General features: G+C 41.6%; 1 protein-coding gene across 1 annotated transcript in view; it reads left to right on the forward strand.

Moving 5' to 3' along the window:
- igf1ra (insulin-like growth factor 1a receptor) overlaps window positions 1-12,152 on the forward strand; it is a 71,349-nt gene that overhangs the window by 44,338 nt on the left and 14,859 nt on the right. The window contains exons 3-10 of the mRNA XM_085282080.1: window positions 6,138-6,438; window positions 7,459-7,595; window positions 8,140-8,284; window positions 9,953-10,161; window positions 10,258-10,384; window positions 10,501-10,736; window positions 10,848-11,015; window positions 11,299-11,506. Of these exons, the coding sequence (XP_085138206.1) occupies window positions 6,138-6,438; window positions 7,459-7,595; window positions 8,140-8,284; window positions 9,953-10,161; window positions 10,258-10,384; window positions 10,501-10,736; window positions 10,848-11,015; window positions 11,299-11,506 (1,531 nt within the window). The remainder of the gene's footprint in view (window positions 1-6,137; window positions 6,439-7,458; window positions 7,596-8,139; window positions 8,285-9,952; window positions 10,162-10,257; window positions 10,385-10,500; window positions 10,737-10,847; window positions 11,016-11,298; window positions 11,507-12,152) is intronic.

The following is a 12,152-nucleotide window of genomic DNA, read 5'->3' on the forward strand; positions in this document are numbered from 1 at the left end:
GGTGCATCTCTAACTTTAATATAAAGACCTCGATTAACTAAATGTTTGGGCTTTTTACTGTTCAATGATTAGTTAGAATGAGGATTTTGCCTGGTAACATCCGAATGCATAGAATATATTAATCTGTGTGGTAAAATGTCACTTTTGAAGGATATTCTTACTCACTTTTTCCATTGTTTTAGCACTTTAATAGCTTTCAGGCCGTCCTCTGTCTCTACAGTGATAAAAACAAAGTTCTTACATATGGTGCTGCATACCTGTGTCTTTTTAGTGGGTGCAATCAATCAACAACAAAGCAACAACAACAACAACAACAACAACAGCTGCAGATTGGGCCAAGGCCCGAGGGCCTAAAGAAGGTGTGTGTGTGTGTGTACGGGCGCATGTGTGCGTGCCTGTGTGTTGTTGTTGTGACTGAGCTCGAGTGAGGGGAAATACCACGCATGCCTGAACACACAGACCAGCACATAGTTGTGTGAAAAACACATTGCTGTTCTTTAGAGGGCATGGGAGTGGAAAAGACCCAGAATCAGTGGGACAGGGAGAAATGGGCTCACACACACCTTTGTGCGCAGGCCCGAACAGAGATTTAGGCAAGCTCATCTGAGCCAGCTGTCTGCACGAGAAAATCGCATCATGATGCCGTGCAGCGTTCCTCTTCCAAACAAAACCCCCTCTGATCAGCGAAACGGTCGATCTTGCCGAACGTGCGCAGCCAGACACAATCTGCCTGAAAAAGTATTTAAAAAAGAAAAAGCAAAACCTCTTTAGATTAGATCGTCCCAGCACTTAAGACTCTATCGCTGTAGGAGTGAGACCGCACTGGAATCTCTGATGCGGTTTGCCTTTGGCTGTGAGCAGAGGAAGCATCCTCTCTCCAGCCGCTCGGGCTGATGTGCTTTAAACAAGTGTCTGGAGTGATCCACTGGGGGCTCCCGGGGAGGATCGGGTTGCCGGATGAGGATGTGGCCTGATTGAGCTCAGGGAGATGGGAGGGTCAGCCTGGGATCTGGACTTAAACAGGCCCTGATAGGCCCTGCTGTTTGCTACTGTACAGTTGAGCTACCTTGCAGTCTGCTTTCAGAGCTGGTAACCTGAGCTCAAATGCCTTGACTGTGCACAGACAGGCTGTGCATCCCCCCAGTGCAGTGGATCACTGTAGCGTGCAGTCGAGTGAATGCTTTCATAAATGGAGGTGATATAGAGATACATTTAATTACGTCCTGATGAAGCTACGACCCCATTTATAACGTAAAGCAGCACCGGCGGTGTGATTGACGCCTGATGTGCACGGCTTCTATCCTAACAGCCTTCATAGGCAGTCACAGCAAAGTATGTGGTGGTTGTGTTCTTTTTATGAATGTGCAATATTTTCAAAGCGCACATTTTGTGTTAATTATAATGTATTTGTATGGTTTTGTTTCAAACTGACGCGTTTTTAAAATCACTGCCAGTTTAAATGTTACCTATTACATCCTGAAAGGTTGTCCCACCTTCCGCGTAGCCCAGCCAGGTTTGTTATTTACGAATGTTCCACTAAAGGGTCTGTTCAGGTTTTTCCTTAACTTATGGTTTCTCTAAATCTGTGGAAAGGTCATGCTTAATCACTATGGTTACGACTCCCCCTCCCAGTGCCTGCTCAAGAGAGGACTTGTTTACCATCTCTGCTCCAGACTCAATAACATGTCAGTCATCTGGAAAAGAACCTCCCCTCCCAGCTGCTATTGGTCCAGCAGACAGCTAACAGTGTAAACCCTACCCACCTATATTCGGCACCCCCTCCTTCTCCCCTGAGCCCCACTGTGAATAATGAATGATTTCCTAGCTGTCTGTCGGTCTTCCTACTTATTCTAAATGACTCCGGGAAGACGCACTGAACTTTGATGTGCAGAATGACTTAAAGAATGAAACATTGTTTGTTGGATAATTTGAACGTTTCGGCATGACTGCACCTGGTTGGTTTAGGGTTAGTGTAACATTTTACCGCATTACTTATATTTTCACGCGTACTTCATCTTCAGAGGTGGCAGTGGCCAGCTGGCTGTAAACATGTCACCAGCCTTCCAGTGTAAACAGTGTAGTAGTCTACTTGCGCAGTGTGCTCTCCGGCAAACAAGACATGACTCGCATTCAGATGAGGAGAATTGCTGCACTGCAATCCTCTTCCTCTCAAGTAATGCACCAGTTTGAACCAATAACATTGAACCTTCTCACCCATCAGACAGACACACACCCTCCTGAAAACAAACAGTGTTGAAATTGAACCATCTTGTTATAAGATTAAAGCTGCTTTTTGGTTCATACAGTGTTGAGGTGAGTGCTGTGGGTTCAGTAGGGGGCTATGGGTGGTGGGAAACAAATGCACTTCCTATAAAATCTGTTGTATGCCTACATTTTTCTCATATTGTATTTGCATTTTCCATGTCTGTAAGATTTTCTCTCCTCTGACTGCTCTGTAATCGTGTTTGCAGCTAGTTGTGGAAGTTGTTAATAGGGATTAACATTCTCCTTGTTGAATTCTCCGTAGCCTGGAACATTCTGCAGATTCTTCTCATAGCCCGGCAGCTGGATAATACCTTTAGAACAAAAACTAAACTTGTCAGCCTGTCTCCCTATTAGCAATGCTTCCTCCCCCTGCTGCTGTATTTAATGGTGACTATAGCCAGGGCCTCGCCAGCTCCTCAGAAGTAGATTCCTCTGTGCGGATTGTTGTGCCATTTACTACTAATGAAACGAACCTGGCCACTCCTCGTGTCGCAGCGGTCTGGTGAACAGCGGGGGTAGGCTGTTGGTTGGCTCCGATGTTTGACCAGACAGTGTTTGCGGAGGGAGAGAGGAGGGTTGTGTAAGTACTGTGAGAGAGGAACAACATTATAAGGTCCCCTAACCCAACAATCAGCAATCTGACTTTTCTGCAGGGAGGTGGGGGTGGGATTTGCAAGTTTTGAAAAGGTTACTTAATGCAGTGTGTTCTCAAAAAGGGTCAAATCCAGACCTGCTGATGCTCCTGATGCATTTTAGTTCATATTAAACATTTACCCGGGGGACTACAAGGATGATGACAACTTATCTTAAGAGGAGACCCTTGTTAGGTAGTCCCTTTCCTTTGAAGTAGTGGAAACCTACATTACCCAGCATAGCTATGTGTAGAGAGCAGCAGCGTGGAAATAGGGCTGCATTACGACCATCTATAAATAGGGGATTGTATCCTTGATACCACGGGTTGTTTGGTCACGCAGTGAAACCGGGTCGACTTATATGGATTTAAGACAGTTACTCCCCCTCCTCGCCTCTGTCTGCTTTCCTCTGTAGGAAGGTATGCATGTTTGGGATTTTTTCTTCATTGAGGAGTTGTTTAAAATGATGCAGAAAGAAGCTCCAATAAGGCTCATTAGAGTTTGCTTTGGCTGCCCCCTTTTGGTAGGATTCCAAGAAAATGAAGCCACGCTGTGTTTTTTTTCTTACTAAATGTGCAGCACCAGTTGGCCTGCTCTGGCATACTAGAGTCAGCATCATGTTACTAATCAAATCATAGCTGCTACATGCGAGTATGTGAGTGTGTTGGCATTTGATGCTGTAGTTTAAAAAAAAGATCTTTGGTATTTGTACTGGACCCAATCCAAAACAGTTAGATACACTATTGGTGAAAATATACTGTTTGTGAAGGAGCCGCTCGACTCCTGTCGTCACAGAAAATGTGCGTAGAGGAGGATATACATAGCATTATGGCCTTTCCCACGCTGAGTATTATACTCATGTCATCATGCAAATACTTGTTGTGGTGGTGCAGTATAGAACTATAATTATGATTACGAATTATAATGTGGCATGTAATTAAACTAATGATTTAAATACGCTGTTCAGTAGCTTTCTGGTCATATAACTCATTCAAATTTTAGTGATTCCAGTACTTCAAATGCTTGAATTTTTTTTGTCATTAACTACTGAAACAACCAATATGTGGCCCATAATAAGAACACTTATTGAGAATAGGTTCTTGTTTTTTTAAAAAGAAAAAACACATTTCTTAAATTTTTGTAACTAACTTAAAAATATTAAAGTGAAGGGAGATTTTGTAAATGAAAAAATGGGAATTCTAAATTGATTATTTTTATTTATTTATTTATTTAAAATGGAATATCTGTGTAGGCATACATACTTTTACTTGCACATTGCAATGATGATCAGAACACCTCTTTCCAATCAGTTTAACAAAGGTAAAGACCTAAAGGTTTATTAAAGAAGCTATAATTTAGTGATGGAGATTTCTGTGTGCATTACCTCCTTCAAAGAATATTGCTGATAATTTTTGTTTTGATAATATAAGAAAGATGTATTTGAGAAACCTTGCAGAAATGAAAGTCTCAGACTGAGTATGCATTTATTCCGCAGCAGTGCTGATCTGTACCGTGAACCGTTTCAACCTGCACAGATGTTTTGTGAAGCAAGGGGAAGTACCCTTCCAGAGATTAGCCCAACACAAGGGTTTAATTTTCTTTACTGATTAACAAATTGAACACAAATGAAACGCAATGCACCCAAACCTGCCTTTAATTTAAAATCAAATAAACAAGCGGAGCAGAGAGTCCTTTTCTGCAGCGTACACAAATATTCACATATCTACATGCATGCTAACACGTTGGACACACATGTGCACTCTTCATTCAGACAATGGCGTGTGTTACGAGGAAGGCTGAAACAATATGAATGAAGTAATTTGTGTATTGTCATGGCTGTGCGAATTTTAATAATAATATAAAAATAACACATAAAACATATTGATGGCGTGTGTGTACTCGTGTTTTCTTTAAGCTCTGACTGCATGGAGAAATCACAGTTCCTCTGCCTCATTTTTTCACTTCATTTTATGCAAAGAAATTTATCTTGTAGTCAAAAGCACAACAATAAATGGTAAACCCTTACGTTCTCAAAATCTAAATAACAAACGTCTGTGGAGGCCGCAAAAAGCATTGCTCTTTCCAAATAGTTTCTATGTAAATTAGGCAGATTTAAGAAACGACGATAAATAACAATTAACAAAAAACAATAGATTTATTATCTGTTACAGAGGGCAGCTTCTCCCCCCCCCCCCCAAGTGACTCCTCAGCTGCTATTTGTATAAAGTACAGTGTCACCAGGCCTTTCACAACCACACAGATTCCCACAGACACAGACACACACAGTCCAGGTGTTTTGTCTATGGAAGTAGGCTTATCTAAAACTAGGGCACCCCTGTGTCTCATGATTAGCTAGCGGTGGGAAACGTCTGCTTTCTTCTCTTTACATCTGTTTTTCCTGAGGAGACTTTCTGTGAATAGGCTACAGCAAAAAAAATAAATGCTTTTGAACATTAAAAACAGACGTTTCCTTTTGCTTTTGCTGTTTTTCATATGTCACTGTTCATTTAGAGTAAGACAGATGGGATTAACACAAGTACTTAGGAAGACTACATACAAGCAAAGATCGGGGTTTTGTAGTGTGTTCTTAGCTGAATGAGTACTTTCTCATAACTGTAGTCTTTCCTGCATCAAAGTTTGGACTTGGAAACACTTATTCTCTAGTGATGACGACTCGTATATTAACCGTCCCGTTTCAAGCTCAGTCAGATAAATCTGACTAACTGTCTGTCCTTCCAAGCAATGGGAAAATGCCGCGCTTTATTGATAACATATTGTTTGCTGCTTGGTTTCTGAGTGATGCCCAAAAAACAGTGACTATTATTCATGGGGCTCGAGCTTAATTCGAAACACCCTGCACAATCATTTTCTGTGGGAAGTGATTCTTTGTTAGACGCTGTAATAGAAAGGGTGTGATTCTCTTCCACCATGACAGAATATTTGAAAGTAAAAGAATGCATTGTTCTTGCCTAAAACCAAGCACAGCAGGCCCAAGAAGTCAAATATCTCCTCCTTATCTCCTCCTTTTAATGCGATGTCTAACTTTTTTTTGCTTTTCAATTGGGTGTCTTGCTATTTCTCTTCCTACATCCGGCTTTCCATGTATATGGATGGAATGATGCTTTCTGCAGACCTGTGTATATGGAACATTATCCTTGCATACTTTCTTTGTTTAGGGTGTTCTCAAGCCATTCTATATGTCTGACACTTACTTACCGTGTCTTTCTCTGTCTCTGTCAGTTTGCCCGAAACAATGTAGGCTTGCCTGTACGGACAAGGGGGAGTGTTGCCACAACCAGTGCCTCGGTAGCTGCACCGAACCCAACAATGACATGTCCTGCTCCGCCTGTCTCCACTACTACCACGAGGGTCGGTGTGTCCCAAACTGTCCCCCGGGCACCTACAAGTTTGAGGGCTGGCGCTGCATTACCATGGAACTGTGCGCTCAAGTGCATCTGGCCAGCGATTTTCACTTTGTCATCCACGATGGAGAGTGTATGCTCGACTGTCCCTCTGGCTTCACACGTAACGAGACTAATCGGTAAAGATGAATCCTTTATTCTTACTTTAGGCCCTGATCATTTGGAAATACCATGGTAACATATACGTTAACGTAAATACATTCACATTATATTAAGTGTTTTCCAGGCTTGCCCATCATTCTTAATACTCTGTATTTGAATTTGTAAGGGTTATAACCTGACTGCTATCAAAAGGAGAGCCACAGGTCTTGGTATTGTTTCTGAAGTAGATGCATGTTTATTCTGCAGTGCCCACATACACTAAAGCACTGTGCACTTAGGCATAATGAATCTATTTGCATGAAGTATCCTTCAGCTGAACTTCACCTGACCTCGGCTCTTCAAAAACTTCCTTTCTGCAAAACTGGAAGTGCTAGAGGTTTTAGAGTATGCGGGCTATTAATGTTTCAAGGTTTTTCCCAGACTACTTAGAAAGTGTAAAATGTGCTCAACACTTGCCACTGGTAGATTTTACAGGCTAGCAAATAAAGGTATTAAGAAGAGACTTGGCTTGAGTGTCCTAAAACTTCCTGTACTTAACATCTCCCAACCAAGGATATATATATATATATATATATGTATATATATATATATATATATATATATATATATATATATATATATCTCGAAAGAGAGAGAGAGGAATAAAAACACCCTTTTTGTCCCGTTTTGTCTCTTTCGGATTTGTATGTCTGTAAAGTTTCCATGCAGCCTTTCTGCTGCCGGATATTTTTTTTTGCCATACGACTGCTGCTCTGTCTCTGAGGTCAACACAATGAGTCACTCTCTCACGAAACCGAGTTCAGTCAAGGGCCCATAAAAGATTAAACTCTCCGTGTGAGAGGTGACCTTGTATCATGCACTGAAATTATTTGCATGAATTCTCTGGAATGCTTGGGAGCTGGGGAGTGAGCAAATCTTTTTCAGGGCGTGGTAGAAAAAGTTTTTCTCTGTATTTCTGACACTTTGTTTTTTTGTTTAGTTTTTTCACATGGCTCTTCTTGCTCATTCACCCCTATATTTGCTTCTTCTTTATACAGTATGCTATGCAGTGCTTGTAATGGCCCGTGTGATAAGGTCTGCAGATCCACTGTCATCGATTCTGTGAATGCTGCCGAGTTCCTGCAGGACTGCACCGTCATCGATGGCAATCTGGACATCAATATCCGCCGTGGAAGTGAGTGCAGCTCTGTACAATGAACATTCCTCTTAGAAGCACATGTACTTTACATTTTGGTGTGGACTTCACTACACTGCTATGCTGCAGCTAAGCAAACTATAGCTTTGTACACTTAAAATGATGAGTGTGAGCCAGTGAATTATTTAACTTGGCCAGAATCTGCTACATGATACTTAATAGTAAACTTTTACTGTCTACACTCACTATACTACAGCTTGTTGCACTTGACTTCCCTACATTTATTATGTTTGGAGGTATAGTAAAAGCAGAAGGGCCGGGTGGAGCAACATCACATGTGCTTTTTTGCACTCTAACCCAATTATCACATTATGTTATAATCCTGTTTATTTGTTCAGTTGATAGAGTGGCTCAAAGGTAATCCCTGTATATGATAAAGATTAATCCGTTATGTGTTCATTGGCAGATTTGGATGAAGACCAAATTGGTTATCACAGTAGCAATAGATTTTCTTTATAGCTTTTTTGTATTTTTGTGTGACCAAATGTGTTTTGTTTTTCTTTGTTAAATCTCTTGTCCTCAGATAATATAGCCCCCGAGCTTGAGAGATTCATGGGATTGATCCAGACAGTGACGGGCTATGTTAAGATTCGACACTCCGACGCTCTTGGCTCGCTGTCCTTCCTCAAGAGCCTACGTTACATCAAGGGGCAGGAACTCATCGACAAGTAAGGCTCGTCTGCACTTTTAGGCTGTGGTAGCATGCACGTGCGAAGCGAGAGGGAATTAGAGGACAAGAGTGGATCGGAGCCAAGCAGCAAGCATACTGCTTTACATCCATAGATGTCAAACTAACCTCTTGTTGATAAGAATGCTTTTTGCAACACTTTTCACAGATATCGCAATATCCTTATAAAATGTCATGCACAAAGGCTAGATAAGTGACTGTGGCTACTAAGGCAACACATATTTTACAGACAAGGAAGTTAAAAAATACAAATCAAGTTAAAACAACTCAGTCTGAAGCAGGAGCGCTAAACATAACACCAGAAGCAGCCCGGATACAAAGGAGAGTATAAATTTTTTGACTTACTATTGGATTTTCATACGTTTTATGGCTTTTTCTGCCGATAAAGACCTCCCCCACAGCCATTTATACCTTATCAGAATAGTCAGGTGTTAGTTAAAGAATTAAATGACAGAAAATGTTCCTTTTTTTCCACTGTCTATAGAAATCACAGTTTTAAAAATGGAAATGTTTAATCAATCAAGAAAAACAATGCTTACAGGAAATACAGGAAGCAAGCTAGTAGAACGTTTTCTGGGATCTGTTATTTATCATGTATAAAACCTAAGATGTGCTGTTGAAATTGCATCTCTATATCTTACGTTAAGATATCTCAGAGATTAGATGTGTAGATGAACTTCTTTGTACTGACAGGAATGCAAGTTTCACTCATCCGGCCCACTTAGGATCAGGCGGTATGCGGGCCTTTAAAATAAGTTTGACTTCGCTGGTCTAAAGAGAGCTGCTATGATAAGTTTCAAATAATGGGGTAGACTTCCATACAAATATGCCTGAAAGACAAAATCTCAGTTTTTGGGGTTTTTTTTTTGCACTCTTGGCTCCGTATGACGCCTGAGGGAACAGCTGTGATTAATATGGTAATAAAACCCCGCCCACCAGAAGCAGCTAATCAGACTAACGTTGGCTTAAATGGAAAGTGACCTTAAAGGGAAACGAGATAAAATGACTCAGTTTATTATTATTATTATTATTATTATCATCTGTTCCAGTAGAGTGCGAAAATTAATACGTTACTGTAATTTAGCACAATAGGTCAATGAAGAGATGAATTAATAATAATATTAATGAAGATAATAATGATGATAATACATTTTCAGTAAGATTTAAACAAAGTTAAATGTACAGTCCATTAGTGTCTTCACTGTGATATTAACACTAGTCCAAGATACGAGTGAAAGTTTTTTTTAGTGATGGCCAAAGGGGTCATGGGGCCTGTCGCCCTTCTTGTTATCATTTCTTCCAGGGTTAAGTTTCACCAAGGAATGCTGTTGAGGGTGGCAGGCATTCCTTTCCCTCTGGAGGTGTTCATCTGTGGTACTTGGACTGGTAGAGCTAAAAGTGTTGGCGTGACAGTTTCTGTTTTATGTCCTCGTCTGTAGTAATGGAGGCTTGTTTTCAGGGAGACACACAAAGCCGAGGCCGTAATATCCACATCTGCTGGTCCTTAGTGGGACCACCAGGTGGCAAAAAAAAGCTCCTTGAACAACATTTAGGGGAACGTTATATCCTGTGAAACACTTTATGTTTGGTTTTTTTGATAGAGACTATACGAGGTGCTTCTTACAGTCTTTTGATCTTTTTCTCCCAGCATGTATTCATTCTCCGCCATCAACAATCAGAATCTGAAGTACTTGTGGAACTGGACTGAGCACAACCTGACTATTAGCAGTGGACGTCTATTCTTCCGTCAGAACCCCAAACTCTGCATGTCTGAGATCTACAAGATGTGGGATAAAACTGGCATAGCTGTGAAGCCAGAGGAAGGGGATTTCCGCAACAATGGCGAAAGAGCCAATTGTGAGTAAATTCGTGTGAATTTTTGGTCCACATTCATTCAGTCATTCAGCTTGTGTGCACGTTTTTACTTTATACATATGTCTCACCGGTGGCCAGGTGAAAGCCATATCTTGAAATTCAAATCCAACATCACATCCAGCCATGTGATCAATCTGACATGGGAGCGCTACCAGCCCCCCAAAAATGGAACCCTTATCAGCTTCATCATTTACTACAAGGAATCGTGAGTACACAAAGGCTTATTATTAGCCTCTGAGCATAAAGTAATTTAGTGTCTTACTTTCATGTCAACTGTCTTTTTTTTTTAATGAAATTCTTTTTTTAATGTCTTTTTTTCAGTCCTTTCCAGAACATCACTGAGTTTGATGGCCAGGATGGCTGTGGCTCAAATAGCTGGCACATGGTGGATGTGGATCTTCCTAAAGATAATAACAATGACCCAAATGTCAGACTTCAGCACCTCAAGCCTTGGACTCAGTATGCTATTTTTGTGAAGGCCATCACCCTGCAAGAGAGCGACAAAGATGCCACTGGAGCAAAGAGTGACATCATTTATATTCGCACACACCCATCGTGTAAGTGTGACCATCACTTTTGGTTCTGGCTTCAGTTTTACATTATTATTGTTGCGCAACTATATAAACACATGAACAACATAAAATAATCTAGTCTTTCCCCTGGTACAGTGCCGTCTGTGCCTAAAGATGCCCGTGCATATGGTAATTCCTCAACAAAGCTGGTGGTGAAGTGGTCACCTCCACTTTTGCCCAACGGCAATCTCACTTACTACCTGGTCCGCTGGCAGCGTCAAGCTGAGGATAGGGAGCTCTACCAACATGACTACTGCTCCAAAGGTCTGCACTCCTCCTTATTCTAATAAGCAGCCAATATGTCTTTATTCTCTGACCTTTCAAACCTTTCCAGTTACTTAGCGAAGGCCACTCAGTCTTTCTTGCATCGTACAAACATTATTTGTTTTTTAAACTAATCTTAATGCACAGTTAAAAGAGGACAATCACCTGGAAGAGCTTTAGCTTGCCAAAACAATAAGCTGGCCATTGTAATTGGTAAGGTTAAATCCCACCCTTGCTAAACACTCTTTTTTCCTGGCTTTTCATTTCATATTTTCTTCAACAGACTTGAAGATCCCAATCCGAATCCCGGCGTCGGAGCTCACAGACATGGAAGAGAACACAAAGCCCACGAAGTCAGACCTAGCAGGGCCAGAAAAGGTCCTGTGCTGTGCTTGCCAGAAGACACCAGAAGAGAAGGACCGTGAGAAGGACGACCGTGTCTTCTTGAAAGTTTTTGAGAATTTCCTCCACAATTCCATCTTTCTGGCAAGGTATGTCACATCAGTGGCCTCCTTAAACCGTTTATAGGCTGTGACCTCCCTTTCAAGTGCAGACAGCTATCAGAGCACTGAATGTAATTGCCTTGTTGGGTCAATGCGAAGACTGAGGTGGTGGAACGGGTTTAATGGCTCCTCTGTGGAGCGAACAAGATCTGAGCATGACGGGTGTGGACGGACCTGACGGACGCTGAGCTGGCCCGCTGAGGCCGGCCCTTTTGTTGGGTGGAGCAGATGAAGGAGACATGCTGAGTAGGTTCCAAAGCCTCCTCAGCACTCATGTGGCTTTTTTATTGCCGCGGCAACGGTGGCACAGGGGTTGATGGGGTCTACCAGGCAGCAATTTGGACAAAACAAACAAACCCAGGAGAGAGACGAGATTAAAGAGTCTCGTTTGGCTACACAATAGCTGCTTATGCTTTTGTTTCCCGCAACAGGACTGACATCTGTGTTGTGTTATCATTTCACTTGCTCGTGGCTATGGATGTTTCAGTGTTCCTCTCCCACAGTTCTCGGATAGGATAGGACAGGATAGACTGATGGATATTCATTTGTTAAAATGATGAAGTTTATTTAATTGAACAGCACTGACCTTTTACTTCGTAGTGCTGTTCATGGAATTTGATCAATATGTTTTGGA

The sequence above is a fragment of the Mchenga conophoros genome, linkage group LG7, assembly GCF_057382185.1.
Source record: "Mchenga conophoros isolate Kocher_MC1m ecotype Shallow Benthic linkage group LG7, M_conophoros_male_GT1.1, whole genome shotgun sequence".
In the NCBI taxonomy this organism is placed as follows: domain Eukaryota; kingdom Metazoa; phylum Chordata; class Actinopteri; order Cichliformes; family Cichlidae; genus Mchenga; species Mchenga conophoros.